The sequence below is a fragment of the Podarcis raffonei genome, chromosome 3 (assembly GCF_027172205.1).
Source record: "Podarcis raffonei isolate rPodRaf1 chromosome 3, rPodRaf1.pri, whole genome shotgun sequence".
Taxonomy (NCBI): Eukaryota; Metazoa; Chordata; class Lepidosauria; order Squamata; family Lacertidae; genus Podarcis; species Podarcis raffonei.
The window spans coordinates 116369116-116385198 of NC_070604.1; the positions used below are offsets into that span (position 1 = coordinate 116369116).

The 16083-nt window shown below is 44.1% G+C and overlaps 1 protein-coding gene across 5 annotated transcripts in view; it reads left to right on the forward strand.

The window, feature by feature from the left end:
• SANBR (SANT and BTB domain regulator of CSR) overlaps window positions 1-13921 on the forward strand; it is a 39429-nt gene extending 25508 nt beyond the window's left edge. For 2 of the 5 annotated variants that reach the window (XM_053383707.1, XM_053383706.1), the window contains 11 exons: window positions 365-517; window positions 923-1068; window positions 1186-1285; window positions 2596-2628; window positions 3160-3259; window positions 5139-5233; window positions 5975-6006; window positions 8274-8347; window positions 10473-10561; window positions 10707-10798; window positions 11515-13921. In XM_053383707.1, coding sequence (XP_053239682.1) covers window positions 365-517; window positions 923-1068; window positions 1186-1285; window positions 2596-2628; window positions 3160-3259; window positions 5139-5233; window positions 5975-6006; window positions 8274-8347; window positions 10473-10561; window positions 10707-10798; window positions 11515-11551 — 951 coding nt within the window. In that variant the 3' untranslated portion in view covers window positions 11552-13921. The remainder of the gene's footprint in view (window positions 1-364; window positions 518-922; window positions 1069-1185; window positions 1286-2595; window positions 2629-3159; window positions 3260-5138; window positions 5234-5974; window positions 6007-8273; window positions 8348-10472; window positions 10562-10706; window positions 10799-11514) is intronic. The other 3 variants (XM_053383708.1, XM_053383709.1, XM_053383710.1) reach the window with 3 other exon arrangements.
• The last annotated feature ends 2162 nt before the right edge of the window (window positions 13922-16083 follow it).

Below are 16083 nucleotides of genomic sequence, written 5' to 3' on the forward strand. Positions count from 1 at the left end.
CCTGCATCTTCCAGACAGTTCTTATAAGTTATTAAGAGTGCAAAGCTTGCACTGATGGACTAATTGCCAAAGCCGTACATTGAATTCCTTCCCATGTTTTTGTACATTGAGGATGAATAAGGGATAAATAGTTTGATCAAGTCTTTTGAGAATGCCAAGAATGGGCCACCCAGCACTTCATTTAATCAGTGCCATTTTCAAAGGATAAGAGCAGCAGCAGCAGCTAGCTTGTACATCCTAGTTTACAGCCATTTGTTAGAAGACACCTCTATGTTCTGCTGTAAACCCTTTCTACACCTTAAACTTGGGAATACTTGATCTTGAGAGTAGTGATTTTGTTGTCGTTGTTGCATCTCCCTTGCAGACTTTCCTGTGTACTGAATTCTCCCATTGCCAATACCACCCTCAGCCAGTTGTCTACCCTGGCGTGGCAGGTGCTCTTGGTTCCAATGGTACCGGAGTGTATCCCTGCTGTAACCAGAAGGTTCTGAGATTTGATCCTGCTCCTCTTCCAAAAGTATGTATTTGGGGGAAAGACTCTTTAAAACCTCTTTGCTCCTTCCACAAGCCACCTTCTCTTGAACCGTGTTTTATACACAACAAAAGTGTGGGGTGATTCCTGCCACCCCCTGGCCAGGTGCGTTAAGACCCAATGTATAATAACCTGAGCTAGAGTCAATATTTGAAATGGTATGTTATCTAGCTAACATGCAAGCTAACTACTCTATCCATGATCATATCTAATGCTTCATCATGGTTAGGCGTTGAATCCTAATATCCAGACTAGGATTGGCCACAAATTAGAATGTGAAACCTTGATTTGAAGCAATCTTTCAAACCATGGCCAGCACTATCCATGATTTGCAATTACGTCTGCATTAAGGAAGTACCTTAGCTAATGTCTCTCTCTTTTTAATGGAAGGGATGCAAAGTAAGGGACCATGTGATTGGCTTGCCTGCTGGAGGAGAAGGTGTTGATGCTGTTCCCTACCAGACTGCTAAAATACTGAACGATCTGACTCAGCACAGAAATGTCATTGTTGTGCCTTTTGAAAAAGACCAAAACAGGTAAGAAAAGAGGTATGTCTTCATCTTTCCTGGGCAAGCACCCCACCATTCGGGTAGACTTCTTTCGAATCAGTGACAACCCAGTCCATAATATTCCTAAATACTTATTTTTTCAAGTGATTCTGGAATTGGACTGAGTGACGAGAAGAGCATTGAATGTGATGTGCTATTGGAGCCAAATGCACCGTGGGGCCCCAGAACAGGAGAAATTAATGCTGTGAGTATCCTTCCCCACGTCCATCTGCTTTTCCTTTCCACATTGTTCATATTGCTTGACTATAGTCTGGCTCAATGACTCAGTAACTTTGAGTATACTTCTAGGATGAAGCTCCAGTCATTAGGTGTAGATGTATGTGTGGTGATCACACAGGGTCCCCGGACGTTTCACCGTCTATTGATCCCTGTGCCACCACTTTATTTCTCGCTGCCACCACCCAGGCCCTACCTGGTACAATACTGAGTCCAGTCAGGGTTAAATTGGAACATAAACCTCTGTTTATTTATTGCAGTTTAACAAGTGTGGGGTTTCATAAACGGTATCGGTCAATTACAGTCATGGGGTGCCTATCCAAACCTATAACTTTCGCTACCTGCTCTCACTTACTAAACCACCTCTCAGATATTTACTTGTCTTCCTAGCTCCTAACTGTTCCTGACTCAGCTTATTTTGCTACACTAACTCAACCTACCCACAAACCCTCCCACCAGATGTCAAAGAGAACAACTATCAGGCTTTTAGAAGACATCTGAAGGCAGCCCTGTTTAGGGAAGCTTTTAATGTTTGATGTATTACAGTATTTTAATATTTTTTTTGGAAGCCGCCCAGAGTGGCTGGGGAAGCCCAGCCAGATGGGCGGGGTATAAATAATAAATTATTATATATATAAAAAACTTTATCCCAGTTCACTCCCACTCCAGCCAACCAGCCAACTCCCAACGAACTCCCCCCTTTGCCCCTCCCAGAGCTGGTTTTATAGTCCCTCTGACTCCACCCCCTGGCTCCTGATTGGGTAACCTCTTTAACTATTTCACCTCCAGCACTCTCCTATGTTAACGTCACAGTATGTACTGGCTGTTCTCTGCAGCTGATGTGCAATTTGCATCCATCTGAAGGGGTCCCTCCAAGTGGGTGTGAACTGGGATCGATCCAGGGAATCTTACAAGGGGCTGAGGCGGCATGCTTGGTACCCGTGTGTCCATATTATGGAATGGAACATTGTGTGGAATCTATGTGGACTTATAATCCTTTCTCTCAGAGTAGTGTTTTGAAATAGTGTCCATGGAGGAATGAATATAAATAGGAAATACTGTATCTTAATGGAGGGGAAAGCACCTGAGTTAGAATGCAAGCATTCATTAGTCGTTCACGTGGGCGCTAGTTGGAAAATACACACAGAGGGAGGACCGTTCTTATCTGAAAGATGTTTCGGAGTGTCCTTTCATGCACAAATAGGTTGCATAAAAGGTGCTGCTGGTAACCCTACCTCTGCCAGTTTTAATTTTCCTTTCCCCCCCTTCCTTCTCTAGTTCCTTTCTCTGAAAAACTGGACCCTCCAGCTGGTACGTTTGCCCGAGTTATTCCTATTCTATGTGCTGATTCTTTTTGTGTTTTAAATATTCTGTATGTGCTAGCTGTCATATTTATACCACTGAGCAGCATGATCATTAAAAAGAAGAAAAATGTAAAATGCATTGGGGTGCGATACCTATTTAAATGCATCTCTTTTTCAAAAACCACAAATGGTCTTATCAGCCTGCAGCACTGATTGCTAGCACAGTTGTTTGAGTTTTGACTCAAATTTGGCCTAGAAGCCGTGATGTAACATAATTGAGTATTGCAAAATTTGAGACTGAAGTTGTTTCTAGTTAAACTTTTTTTAGAGTAAGGTAGGGTAGTCTGTTTTGGTCTGTACCTTTACAGATCAGGAGGAGATGAAGGCTCTTCAGCAAAAGCAGTTAGAGGATGTCAGCTGTCATTCTTGCTTACCTGTCAGGCCTTAATTTTTTTACTGGTTTGCAGAGCAGGGGGAACCTGTGGTCTTTTGGAGAGAAAAAGTGATAGTTGTTATGCTTTTTCCTTGACAACAATAGAAACAACAGTTGTTGCTTTCAGAAGATGATGAATACACCACTGGCTCTGAGGTCACAGAGGATGAAGTAGGCGATGAGGAAGAAGTATACAAGAAACCAGGTATATTCCCTGCCTGTGACCTTGCAGGTGTTCTCTGCTAGCAGTTAGGGATTCCCCCCCATCATGTGTGTGTGTGTGTGTGTGTGTGTGAGAGAGAGAGAGAGAGAGAGAGAGAGAAGGTTGCCTGTTGGAAAAACAAACCTTGTCACAAGTAGCTCTATCATTTTTAATTACAATACTAAATTAAAAATTGAGTATTGTAATTTAAAATCTATGTGTGATGCAGGTGAGCATAAACCTCCATAGAGTTACACACTGCTCAACATCTTGAGAGCCAGTGTGGTGTAGTGGTTAAGAGCGGTAGGCTTGTAATCTGGTGAACCGGATTCGATTCCCCGCTCCTCCTTATGCAGCTGCTGGGTGACCTTGGGCTAGTCACACTTCTTTGAAGTCTCTCAGCCCCACTCACCTCACAGAGTGTTTGTTGTGGGGGAGGAAGGGAAAAGGAGATTGTTAGCCACTTTGAGACTCTTTAGGGTAGTGATAAAGCAGGATATCAAATCCAAACAACAACTCCTCTCCTTCTCCTCCTCCTCCTCCCTTTAAAGGATATAATCCATGCACTCTTAAGTGCAGTGCTGGCCCACCTATTTCACCTTTTAAGCATTTTGGTGTACTGGCCAGGAAGGTTTTTAAAAACAACAAACAAACAAACAAATTGTGGGATGTTATGGAATTGTGGGTTGGAACAGGTTTGAAGTGGAATTATAAGTATGTGGTGGGGGTGGAATAAATTCATTAAGGACATTAAGATCAGCAAAGGGAACACATTTACTCTTACCACTTCCTAATCTTGTACAGAGTACTGCTGCTCCAGTCCTCTGGTTACCGAGTGAAATTAGACAAGCCATTTTAAGAAATATGAATTGTAAAACCAATTGCAGAAATGGTTTTATTGTTCTTAGTCTTTTGTATTTTATTTCATTTCTCACTGCTTTAGTAGCTTTTGGCTGTGAAGAAGTTAATCTGTTAAATAGAATAACAAATGATTATTGGCTTGTGGTGATGTGCTTCTTCACTGGTGGCATGGGTGTTAGGAAATGAACTCACTACTGAAACTTGAGAAGCCCCATCTGTACTGGCATACCACTGGCTTTGGAAGATGCACCTGTTTACAGTGATATTCCCTTGACCTCACAACCAGAGTCTTCTAGTTTTATTTGCTGTGTTGTTTTAATGGTATTGTTTCATTGCATGTTTTAATCATGGATGTTTACATTTAATGTTTGCGTAATTGTTTTTTTATACTTGTTAACTGCTTAGAAGCTTGTTTTGGCAAGAAGCAATATATAGATAATGCAAAAGTGATAAATTAACTGGAGTTTGCTATTTTATTTGATGACGAAAGTCACTGCACAGGGAGACAAATCTGTCACACTTTGCAGTACTGCTCATATTTCCTCTATAGCACGGGTGTCAAACACAAGGCCCGCGGGCCGAATCCGGCCCGCCAGAGCTCGTCATGTGGCCCGGCCGCCAGCCTTCACCTTTTATTCTCGCTTTTTTTTTTGACACAAGAAAGCCACCTCTTCAGCGCATGCGCGGCAGCCTACAAGCCAGAGAACGTCTGCCCTCTAGCGGCGCCGGCCGTTCTACACAGGAAACCTCCACTTTACATGCATTCAGGAAACCTCCACTTGTTTTTATATTGAGCGCATGCCATCCTGTGATGTGACAGATCCAACGGCTGCCTGAACAACCGGCCCTTTGAGGGTGACCAAACTGCTGATGCGGCCCCCCGATGAATTTGAGTTTGACACCCCTGCTCTATAGATCAGCCATGAAGAGAGAGAGATTTCAGAATTGCATCAATTGGCTGTCTTCTTTCAGTGTGATAAATGGGAGGGGTGACTTATAATTGACTTTTGCATATTATGAGCAGGAAGAAAAGAGCGGTCAAAGAAATCCCACAGACATCCAAAGAAGCAAGTGTCTTCACCCAGTGTTCAAAAGAAGGAAAAGAATCTGGAGAAGGTAATCCTGAGAGATCTTCTCAACTATTATGCAACCTTTGTGAGGACATAAGTCTGGCTATTTCTCTGCGGACTCATCATATACCTTTGTTACTTTACTGAGGACAGCATGAACTTCACTTTGATTTAGTTTTTTAACCTGGTCCTGAAGATCAATCTGCATCCAGTGAGAGTTGCTGAAATCTTTTATCGGTGTACACCTGGGGATGATCTCCACTGAACTCAGTGGGACTTCCTTCTGAGTAGACATGGATAGAATCACACTGTTTCTCAGGCTGTAATCCTACGGTGAGGTAGGGAGGATTGCATAGTGGTTGCTCTGCTGCATCCAAAGTCTTGTCAGCTTGCTGTGGGTCCAGGGAGAGGGGAAGTAATGCCTGCTGTCAGAACACAGCTAGCAGTATATCTGTTCCTGTGGAGCTTTCCACTTGTATACTGAGGACTCTTTCAGGTGAATAAGTACCATTATGTCAGTGGTTTAGCACTTAGTCTCCTTCCAGTGGCTTCTCTAACCACTTTTAGGATTGCTCCGCCTTCCCATATATATCTATCTGCCTCCAGAATCTGTTGCAACATGCTAAATTTGACTTTAAAACATTATTTTTTAAAAATGCTTTTATTTTTGCTATGAACAACTGTGTCTTGAGTAGAATCCTATGCAGCTTGGCAGCTTGAAATTCTAAAGAAGTAACATTGATTTAAGGAATTTAAGCATACAGTCTTTATTCTGACTTTCTTTCAACAGACTAATTCCAGAGATGCATCTCCTTTTATGTAAGTATTTCGGCTGTATTTTTTTTTAAAAAAAATTTTATTAAACAATTTCAGCATAACAAAATATCAATCCACATAATCAATCACATTATTTCACCCCTTCCCCCCCCCCCACCAAGGACTTTCCTCAGCTCCCCTCTCTGATTTCTTTGCACATATTGTTCTCTGCATATTATAAAATTGTACATATCCTTGCTTTAGCTATCATGTGTTCAACTAATATTTCGGCTGATTTTTAAAGGAAATGCAATTAGAATGCTTAGGCAAATCCATGAAGCGTAGGTGTCTCAGTGGCTATTAACTATGATGGTTAAGGGCCCTACTAAACATCTTCCAAGACAACAATGCCCATTTACACCACAAAGAACTCATAACCCACCTGCTCTCAGCAGCCAGAAACACCATAACCAGACACTGGAGAGACCTGTCAGGAGTAAGCATGGACCAATGGTACCAAATAGTATGGGAAACAGCCTTACTAGAAAAATTAACTAATAAACTGAAACTGACACGGGGACAAACAGAAGAAGACGCCTTCACCCCGGTATGGCTCCCCTTTATCACATACACAGCCCAACAGGACAATGACAATAATCCACCAACAGCATACAAATCAATATGGCTAACCTGATCCAAAACACCCACCCACCTCACTCACACACGAAAACAAAGATCACTACAGCCAATCACAAGCAAACAATCACACCCTAGGCCAACCCCAACCTCTCTCACCACCAAAGGAACACAAGTGAACAACACAAACAACACTGACACCAAACTCTACATACATTAAACATAATAGAAACACCGCCACCCGACCCCACCCCCATCCATCTTCCCTCTCTCCACCCCCCCTTTCTTTTTTCTTCCTTTTTCTTCTCCCCTTAATGCCTCAACAAATGAAACGGATTTGTAAAAATGTTACATGGAAGAAGAAGAAAAAATACGAGGCACTACACTTCTGTAAAACAAGAAAATCCTTAATAAAAAATATTTTTAAAAAAACAAAAACTATGATGGTTAAGCTGAGCCTTCATGTTCAGAGGTGGCGTACCCCTGGACACCAGATGCAATTTAGGTTCGTTCTTCATTCTCCTGAAGATTAAATGGGAATCCAGTGCAGTCAATTCAGCAATGATAAATAATGCTTTTAGGAAAAGATAATCCCCACTCGGGGACGCGGGTGGCGCTGTGGGTAAAACATCAGTGCCTAGGACTTGCCGATCGTATGGTCGGCGGTTCGAATCCCCGCGGCGGGGTGAGCTCCCGTCCTTCGGTCCCAGCTCCTGCCCACCTAGCAGTTCGAAAGCACCCCTAAGTGCAAGTAGATAAATAGGTACCGCTTTATAGCAGGAAGGTAAATGGCGTTTCCGTGTGCTGCGCTGGTGCTGGCTTGCCAGAGCAGCTTCGTCACGCTGGCCACGTGACCCGGAAATGTCTGCGGACAGCGCTAGCCCCCGGCCTCTTAAGTGAGATGAGCGCACAACCCTAGAGTCGGACACGACTGGCCCGTACGGGCAGGGGTACCTTTACCTTTACCTTTAATCCCCACTCATTGGACTGGTTCACATACAATGCCAAAGCATAGTTCTTGTGCTACAGGTATGAGACTTTCACTCATGTGCTTCTTCCTTCCTTCACATTCTCAGTTAGTTTATTCCTTGTTCAAGAGAAAACCTAAGTCCTGTTTGGGCGTTTAGTCTCCTTAGGTAAAAACAAACGTGGCAGTGAAAAAGGATGCACTGCCAAGCCCTGCGCACCCAAGCATCACTTTTACACTGTTTAGAGCTCCCCATGGGCTTGAGGGTGAAAGTGGGAGAGAGCCCTTCTACCTATGGAGGCTCCCCATTTAGTTTAGAACAGCACACAAGGAGTTTGAATGCCCAGATAGTCTACACCTGAACTGACAAAATGTGGCTGGTGTATCATCTCCAGACCAGAACTACATGCCAGCTTTCAAACAGTAGTTTGCATTTCTGGCTTGGATGCAATGGCAAACTAACTGAACATGTGAGGAGGAAGAGGAGGAGGAGAAGTATGTGAGCACAAGGCTTATTTCTGGCATGCCAAGCCATGGTTTTGGCATGACGACTGAATGGATGACTTTGCCCCACATTCCAGAGGTCCCTGCAGAAACAACAACAACAAGAAAGCAAGATGTAGTTTCAAGTGAGAGCAGTAAACAATGAACGGTGCCTGACTTTTGAACAAAACAGTGTTGATTGCTTTGGTTTTTGTTTCTCATGGCTTCTTTGCTGTTTAATTAGTGTGAGCATGCAGCAGAATAAGTGGGACGCATCCAGATCACTTAGATTCAACCAGGATGCTCAGAGAGAGGAAGGTAAGATATACATTTGTCAAAACATTTGCCTGACTTACGTGGTGTAGCAACAGGAAATAAATAAAAGCTTCATTCCACAGCTGCGTGAATATGGATATGTCAGGGTTCCATGAGAGAGAAATTGTGCCTGTACAGTCATACCTCATGTTATGTTTGCTTCGTGTTACATTCTTTCAGGTTACGTCCCACGGTGACCCGGAAGTAGCAGAAAAGGTTATTTCTGGCTTTCGTCACTTGCGCATGCGCAGAAGCGCTAAATAGCACTTCGCGCATGCGCACAGGCGCCAAATTGCGCCGTGCACCTGCGCAGATATGGCACTTCAGGTTGTGCTCTTTTCATGTTGAGAATGGGCCTCTGGAACGGATCCCGTTCGTAACCAGAGGTACCACTGTACTTCCTTTTTTAATGCCAATGGAGCCCTATAGGCCTCATAAAAAGTACCGTATTTTTCGCACCATAGGACGCAGTTTTTCCGTCTTAAAAACTAAGGGGAAAAGTCTGTGCGTCCTATGGAGCGAATGCGGGGGGGAGGCAAGCAGGAAAAGCCCCCAAGAGCCACACACAAGCTTCGCGCGGCTCTTGCAGGCTTTTCCCCAGGAGGGAGAAGGGACTGACGCGGCCAGTCAGTCCCTTCTCCCTCCTCTAGAAAAGCCTTGCGCAATCTCTCCAGCCACGGGAGGCTGTGCAAGGCTAAAGAGGAAGCCCGGGCAGCGAGCGCGATCCATCCCGCTCGCTGCCCGGGCTTCCTCTTTAGCCGTGCGCACCTCTCCAGCCGCGGGAGGCTGCACAAGGCTAAAGAAGCCAACTTTTTAAAAATCTCTCTATCTCTACCTCTTTTTCTTTTTTCGTCCTTTCTCCACCCCCTTATTTTCCTCTGGATCAGTGTTTTTATCTAGATGAACGTTTTAGTTTGGAGGGGGGGGGGAATATTATAAAAAAGGAAACTTTGCAGCTTTTATTTTAGTATACAATAAAAACAGATTAAACAAAACACAAGAGAAGGAACTAGCATAGAAGAAGAAGAGAAAAGGGAAAGAGGGAGGATACAAAGCCATTTACCAGAGGTAGATCTTAACCCTTGCCTCACCTGGGAGCTTCTCTGGGCAGGAATTCCCTCGACTTAAGTGGGGTGAGGGAAGAGTGGCAGGTAGGGGGGTACCTACCTAGACAGTGAAGCCACATGTCTCTCCAATGAAAATTGGGAGTGGGCATTGTGTGAAGTGGCTGTGGATCTCCTGCCGCAGAAGTGTAGGAATGTATAGAGTTGGGAGGGCCACCCGAGGGTCATCTAGCCCAGCCCCGTCACAATGTAGGAATCACAGCTAAAGAACGCCAGGCAGATGGTCCCCCAACCGCTGCTTAAAAGCCTCCAGTGGTGGAGACCCCCAACAACTTCCGAGGTCACAGAATAACAGGGTTGGAAGGGAACCCCAGGAGTCATCTAGTCCAGCCCCGGTGGACAGCGGGCACGATCCATCCCGTTGTGCAAGGCTAAAGATGCTGCTCAAGGCTAAAGAGGAAGCGCGCAGCCTGTCCGTTGCTCTTTGGGGCTGGGGGGGGAATAATATTTTTTTCCTTGATTTCCCCCTCTAAAAACTAGGTGCGTCCTGTGTGTCCAATAGAGCGAAAAATACGGTAACTCTAGGGATATAAACTTGACAAGCTGAACTGAACTGCCTCTTGTGCTTTCTCTGATGTGCACAGAATGAGCTCCTATGAAAGGAAGCTTCTCAGGTCATGTCACTTCACCCACCTTAACAGAAGAACTTGCTAAATGAGGAACTTCTGAAATTATAGAATGAAGGGCACCTTGTGTATGTAGCATATGCGCAACAAACACGCAAACTGCTCTATGGCGCCAGGACATTGCAGCTTTGTAGTGTTGGGGCAGGGAGGTTCTCCCAGCAGCAAAACCCCATCACCTTACCAGTCTGCATTTCCCAGTATTATTGGGGAGGGGCATAATTGTTAAACTGATACAAAGGTAGATGTAGGAGTGACATCTCTGCAAGCGTGATTGACAGAGGCAATTGTACCTCTTCCCCTTGCTTTGCAACAGTGGTGTGGGCAAGGCACAAGAAAAGCCCTTTCTGATCCTCTGTTGCTGTTTCATGTTGCTTGCAGATCAGCGGAGGATGGTCGAAATAACCGGACACCTAATAAAAATGAGGCTGGGAGAGCTTGACCGGACAAAATCCAAAGAGAACAAAGAAGTGAGTCTGGGGTTGGTGCTGGTGGGAACTCTATCCCACTTCACCCTTGGTTAGCAAGACTCTACCTCCTAACTTGCCTTTTGGTACACGCAGTAAAAAATAAAGTTGGTTAACACTTTCTTGATTTGTCTATTGCGACTTTCAGTCTGCAGCTGGAATTTATGCAAGACTTGAGGCTCAGATCAGGGCAGCGGCACAGGTCAACACCCGCCAGAACGTCCCAGAAAAAAATATGAGGTAAACCCTTTAATTCAAATGGGGTGGGGAGGAAGAGACGAGAGAAGCAAGACGTCTTGACAAAATCTTATCAAAATGTTCCTCTGCCAAACCCTTTTTATGAAACGGCAAGCAAGACTTTCCCCTACAATTAGGGTATCTCCACTCTGACACAAAATCTCCCAGAATGTTCTGTGAACTGCTGCGACTTCATTTAATTTGCAAGACCTGTACCTGATTTAGGGATTTTACTTGAGGGTTCTCTTAGTACCAATATATTCCTTATGCTAATTATGCATTACTTGCTTGCTTTGGTCAGTTCTAAACTTAAAAAGCACACCACCCTAACTGGCAGTTATTTTTATTTTTTTGGTGCTGGTGTTATAATGTTCTAGTCTAGTTAATATCAATACTGAATCACTGATGACAATGTGCAGATGTCACTGAAGTCACTGAAGTATCAAACCAGGCATAGGCAAACTCAGCCCTCCAGTTGTTTTGAGACTACAATTCCCATCATCACTGACCACTGGTCCTGTTAGCTAGGGATGATGGGAGTTGTAGTCCCAAAACATCTGGAGGGCCGAGTTTGCCTATGCCTGTATCAAACGAACTGTTCTATAATTGGCAATTAATGACCACTGAGCCGGTTACAATCATTGCTGTGAATAACTTTCAATGGTACCTTTTGTCTGTGTGTGTGTGTAAAAAAACCCATGTATTTCTCTTAAATCTAGGATTAAAAGTCGCTTTGGCCAAGGCCGTCCCACGTAGAAACAATTGCACACAAAGCCGTCAAACAGAAGCCAAAGCACTTTTCTGCCTCCTTGGACCGCACTGGACTCCGGAACCTGGACATGCCTCTTCCTAAAGCTTTCAAGTGACTGAATGCCATGTAAATTATTCTCTTTTTAATGAGTTGTAAATACGCCATTTCTTATATTAAACCAAGTGCATTTCCCCCCTGCCCCCACCAAGCAGTGGTGCACTTATAAACCTACAAAATGAATTCAACACCCTCATTTTGTTGAGGGTCGGAAAGAGTGGTGCTAACAAACGGGGGTTATTTCATATTCACGTGCTACTGAAATTTTGGGAGTGAATCAAGGCTTGGCCTTTTATCGGCGTTCTGTCTGGATACTGTGTGGCTCTCGCTTTTTCTTGCGCTCCACTGGAATGGCTGAGGCGAATCTTGCTTGTGCTGACTTGGCTGTGGGGTGGCTCCAAAGAGGTAGACACCTCTTGCCTTTTTAATGTAGCTGAAGTTTACAGTGAATAAAGATGGCTAGCTGCTCCTTTCCCTCTGGCAGGAAGCTTCCTGGCATCCAGGGAAGCTGGGGATGTTGGGAGGTGGTTCACACCGAGGCTTCTTTAGTGTTAAAGGAAAAGGCCATTCCTGGGAAAGGAAGAGCAATTGAGCACCGGAGAATATATTGCTCTCTGCAATCCATAATCCTTAGTGGGTACAGGTGACTCTTGCTGAGCCTGTGTTTGGCTGCAGGGCAGTGCGGATGAACAGAGCAGGGCCAAATATATTTCATGCTGTACTTCTGCTTGGGTCATTTTCAGGAGTTGCACCTAACCTCATAGGTAGCCTACATCTGATAGAGAGCACATCCAATATTCTGAAGCAAATACAATTGTGCACGTCTGATGGATTGGGAAAAGGCTGTTTGTTTCACCTGCTGTGGCCCCAGCTGAGTGGGCAGCAGTTCATATGCCAAATAGTCAAGTGCCACTACTTATTGTTGGATGTCGAGTTACTTTGCATTCTGAGCACGATGCATTCTTTATACCATTTTTATTCCACTTCGTGCTCATCCAAGAGGGTCCTTAATCTGCATTTTGGCACAAGGGGGTTTCCTTCTGTTGTTGCCTGTGTTGTACATTTTGTATTCATACACCTCTTTATACAAATATGTTTTGCAGAGGCATTTGTGCGCAAAGGTCCTGCATTGTCAGTCTGTTTCTGAACCTGCATTGATCATTCTAGCTGAGTTAAAGAAATGGAATCCATCTTGTAGCAATTCTTGCAGAGAGTAGAGGGAAATCCTTTGTTTTCAGTGACAATTCCTTTAAAAAAAAACAACTGGCAGGAGGCAAGAACAAGAACTGGATATTTCGAACTGTGGTCATGGATCATACTTCCCTTTGCCCCTACAGAGATATATCTCTCCCACAGCTCAATACCCTTTCAAAATGAACAGTCTTGATTTTAAGCCACCTTGTCCACTTACTGAATTTGATTATTAAAGCAATGGTCTGGTTTGCATGTCACATTAAACTGAAGTTAAAATAAACTATGTTTAAATGTGAACAAAAAATGTGGAATTGTGAATGTTTTGTTCCTCTTAGCCATGTTATGGAGAATCAAGCCTTGGCCTGGCTTGTCATGTCATGTCATTCAAAACTGGGCTATGGTTTGTTTCTTCAAAAACCACAAGTAGAAGCCCTGGTTTGTACTTACCAATGGTGGTTTATTTAGGTGAAAGAAACCACGGAACCTGATTCGAATGACACAACAAGGCAGGCCAAGGCTTGTTTACTGGCAGGAGTAATCCACCCATAATTTTGACGGCATGTGCTAGTGCACTGCTCAGTCACATTAAAGCCACCATTTATTTTAACATGGGAACCAGGCGAATGTATGAAAGGAGCCTGAAAGGGTATCTTCTGAACTGGAGCATTAATTCTGTTTTTCCTTGTCATCTGCAGTGATGTCTGCTATGACAACAGTGAAAAAGTACCCAGTGACTCTTAGCTGGCTTCATCTTAAATACATCCCAATACGACTAAGCAAAGCTATGGACAGGAATCTTGGTTTGTGTGTTACAAAGAGAGAATCTGGTTTCTAGGGTCGGGAGTCCTCACAGTGTATCCATTAAATTATGACAACAATAATAATGGAGTGAGTGTCTAGTTCTCATGACTGAGGCTTGGAAAGTAAGCTGCTGTCTGTAAACAAGTTGTAGACTAAGTATGATGAATGGTATAATATAGTAATGAACTCAAGGGATTCTTTTCTTCTCAAAGCTGTGTAAAGAGATGCGCCAAATGTTTGTGCTTAAAGCAACACTTTGCCAGATGTTTAGTGCACACACACAAAAATCCAAATGCGAGTTAATAAAGTTGAAGTAGCATACCGTTTTCATCTCATTTATTGTGGGTTTTGTGTAGGCTGCCTTCAGTATTTTTCTCCACCCTCTTCTGCCAGCTTCCAGATCGCTTGGGCCCAATGCCAGAGGAGCCCCTGCAAAAGTCACAGTTCGATAGCAGGGCACATGGCTTTGCATAGAAAAGGTTCCAGATTCAATTCCAGCAGTAGTTCTGGGGAAGATTTCTGCTTTAGATCCCAGGGAATTACTGCTAGCCACTATAGCCAATATTTGGCTAGATGTAAAAAGTAAATGAGCCCTGGACGCTTAGGTCCATTCAAAGGCAACTATGGGGTGCAGTACTCCGATTTGGGTATAAGGCAAATTTGAATTCAGTGTTTTGCTACAGCAGCATTAACGTGTTAAAATACCAAGGTTGTTGGTATCATAAATGGATGTGAGCTGATTGAACTCTGTCAAAGATGGAGTGAATGGGTCCCTAGGACCATTGCTGACCGAATTAAGGCAGGAGCCAAAATCATGGTTGCTTTACTAGACTACCAAAAAGATGGGAGGTGCCACTGCTGCTGCCTGATTGCTCACAAGGGCCATAGCAGGAGCTTGCAAGATGCAGGAAGTAGACTAATAGGCATTGCAGGAGTTGAATGGCTTCTGCAGAGCCTTTCCCATAGTAACAGAGAAGCCAGGTGGTACTGGCCGAATGTCCCTACCTGGCCTAGCTGATGCAGGAGGTAATTTGGATGCCTCCTGCATGCCAACTGGGGAAATGGGTAAGCGGTTTCCCCCACTTATGACCAGTACACAACATCATCACAATCCATCTGCGATGCCACAGGGAAAGTTTGAGAACAAAGCTGAAATTGATCGGCCTGTATAGCCTGCATAAAGGACATTTTGCAATGGTTACTTTAACGTTGCTCAGCAAGTGAAAAGCCCAAACGGCATGCATACATTTTGCTAAGAGTTCTGAAACTTAGTAAGGCAGATCTCATGATTCTGTATGTGTGTACATCATGATAAAATATTGAAGTGAAAAAATGCCACTTACTGCAGGCCAACATCCACTATAAGTCAGTTTGACATGCTTTTTGTATTTGTATGTTCTCATGTAACAGAAAAGTCCTATTCAGTTAGTAGCAGGCCTTTCCACCATGTTAGCCATTAACTCATAAAATTCTTACAGCATTGAAACAAATTATTGGTGAATTAAAAAAAATCAAAAAAAATCTGTGTTTATATTGGCATTATCTCCCAAACTTTGCATTGCATTGGTGGTGTGCTTCTGAATATAATAATAATAAATAATAATAAAATTATTATTATTATTATTATTATTATTATTATTATTATTATTATTATTAATTTCTACCCCACCCATCTGACTGGGTTTCCCCAGCTACTCTGGGCGGCTTCCAACAAAATATTAAAATATAATAGTCTATTAAACATTAAAAGCTTCCCTGGATCCCTTCCAGTCGGGATTCAGGCCTCATCATGGGACTGAAACTGCCTTGGTCGCACTGGTTGATGATCTCCGGCGGGCTAGAGACAAAGGTGAGAGCTGTTTCCTAGTTCTGCTGGATCTCTCAGCGGCGTTTGATACCATCGACCATAACATCCTTCTGCACCGTCTTGAGGGGCTGGGAGCTGGGGGCACTGTCATACAGTGGTTCCGCTCCTTCCTCCTGGGCCGTGTTCAGAAAGTGGTGGTGGGGGATGAGTGTTCAGACCCCTGGGCTCTCACTTGTGGGGTGCCTCAGGGTTCTGTCCTCTCCCCCATGCTTTTCAACATTTACATGCAGCCGCTGGGAGAGATCATCAGGAGGTTTGGGCTGGGTGTTCATCAGTATGCGGATGATACCCAGCTCTACCTCTCTTTTAAATCAGAACCAGTGAGGGCGGTGAAGGTCCTGTGTGAGTGTCTGGAGGCGGTTGGAGGATGGATGGCGGCTAACAGATTGAGGTTGAATCCTGACAAGACAGAAGTACTGTTTTTGGGGGACAGGAGGCGGGCAGGTGTGGAGGATTCCCTGGTCCTGAATGGGGTAACTGTGCCCCTGAAGGACCAGGTGCGCAGCCTGGGAGTCATTTTGGACTCACAGCTGTCCATGGAGGCACAGGTCAAATCTGTGTCCAGGGCAGCTGTTTACCAGCTCCATCTGGTACGTAGGCTGAGACCCTATCTGCCTG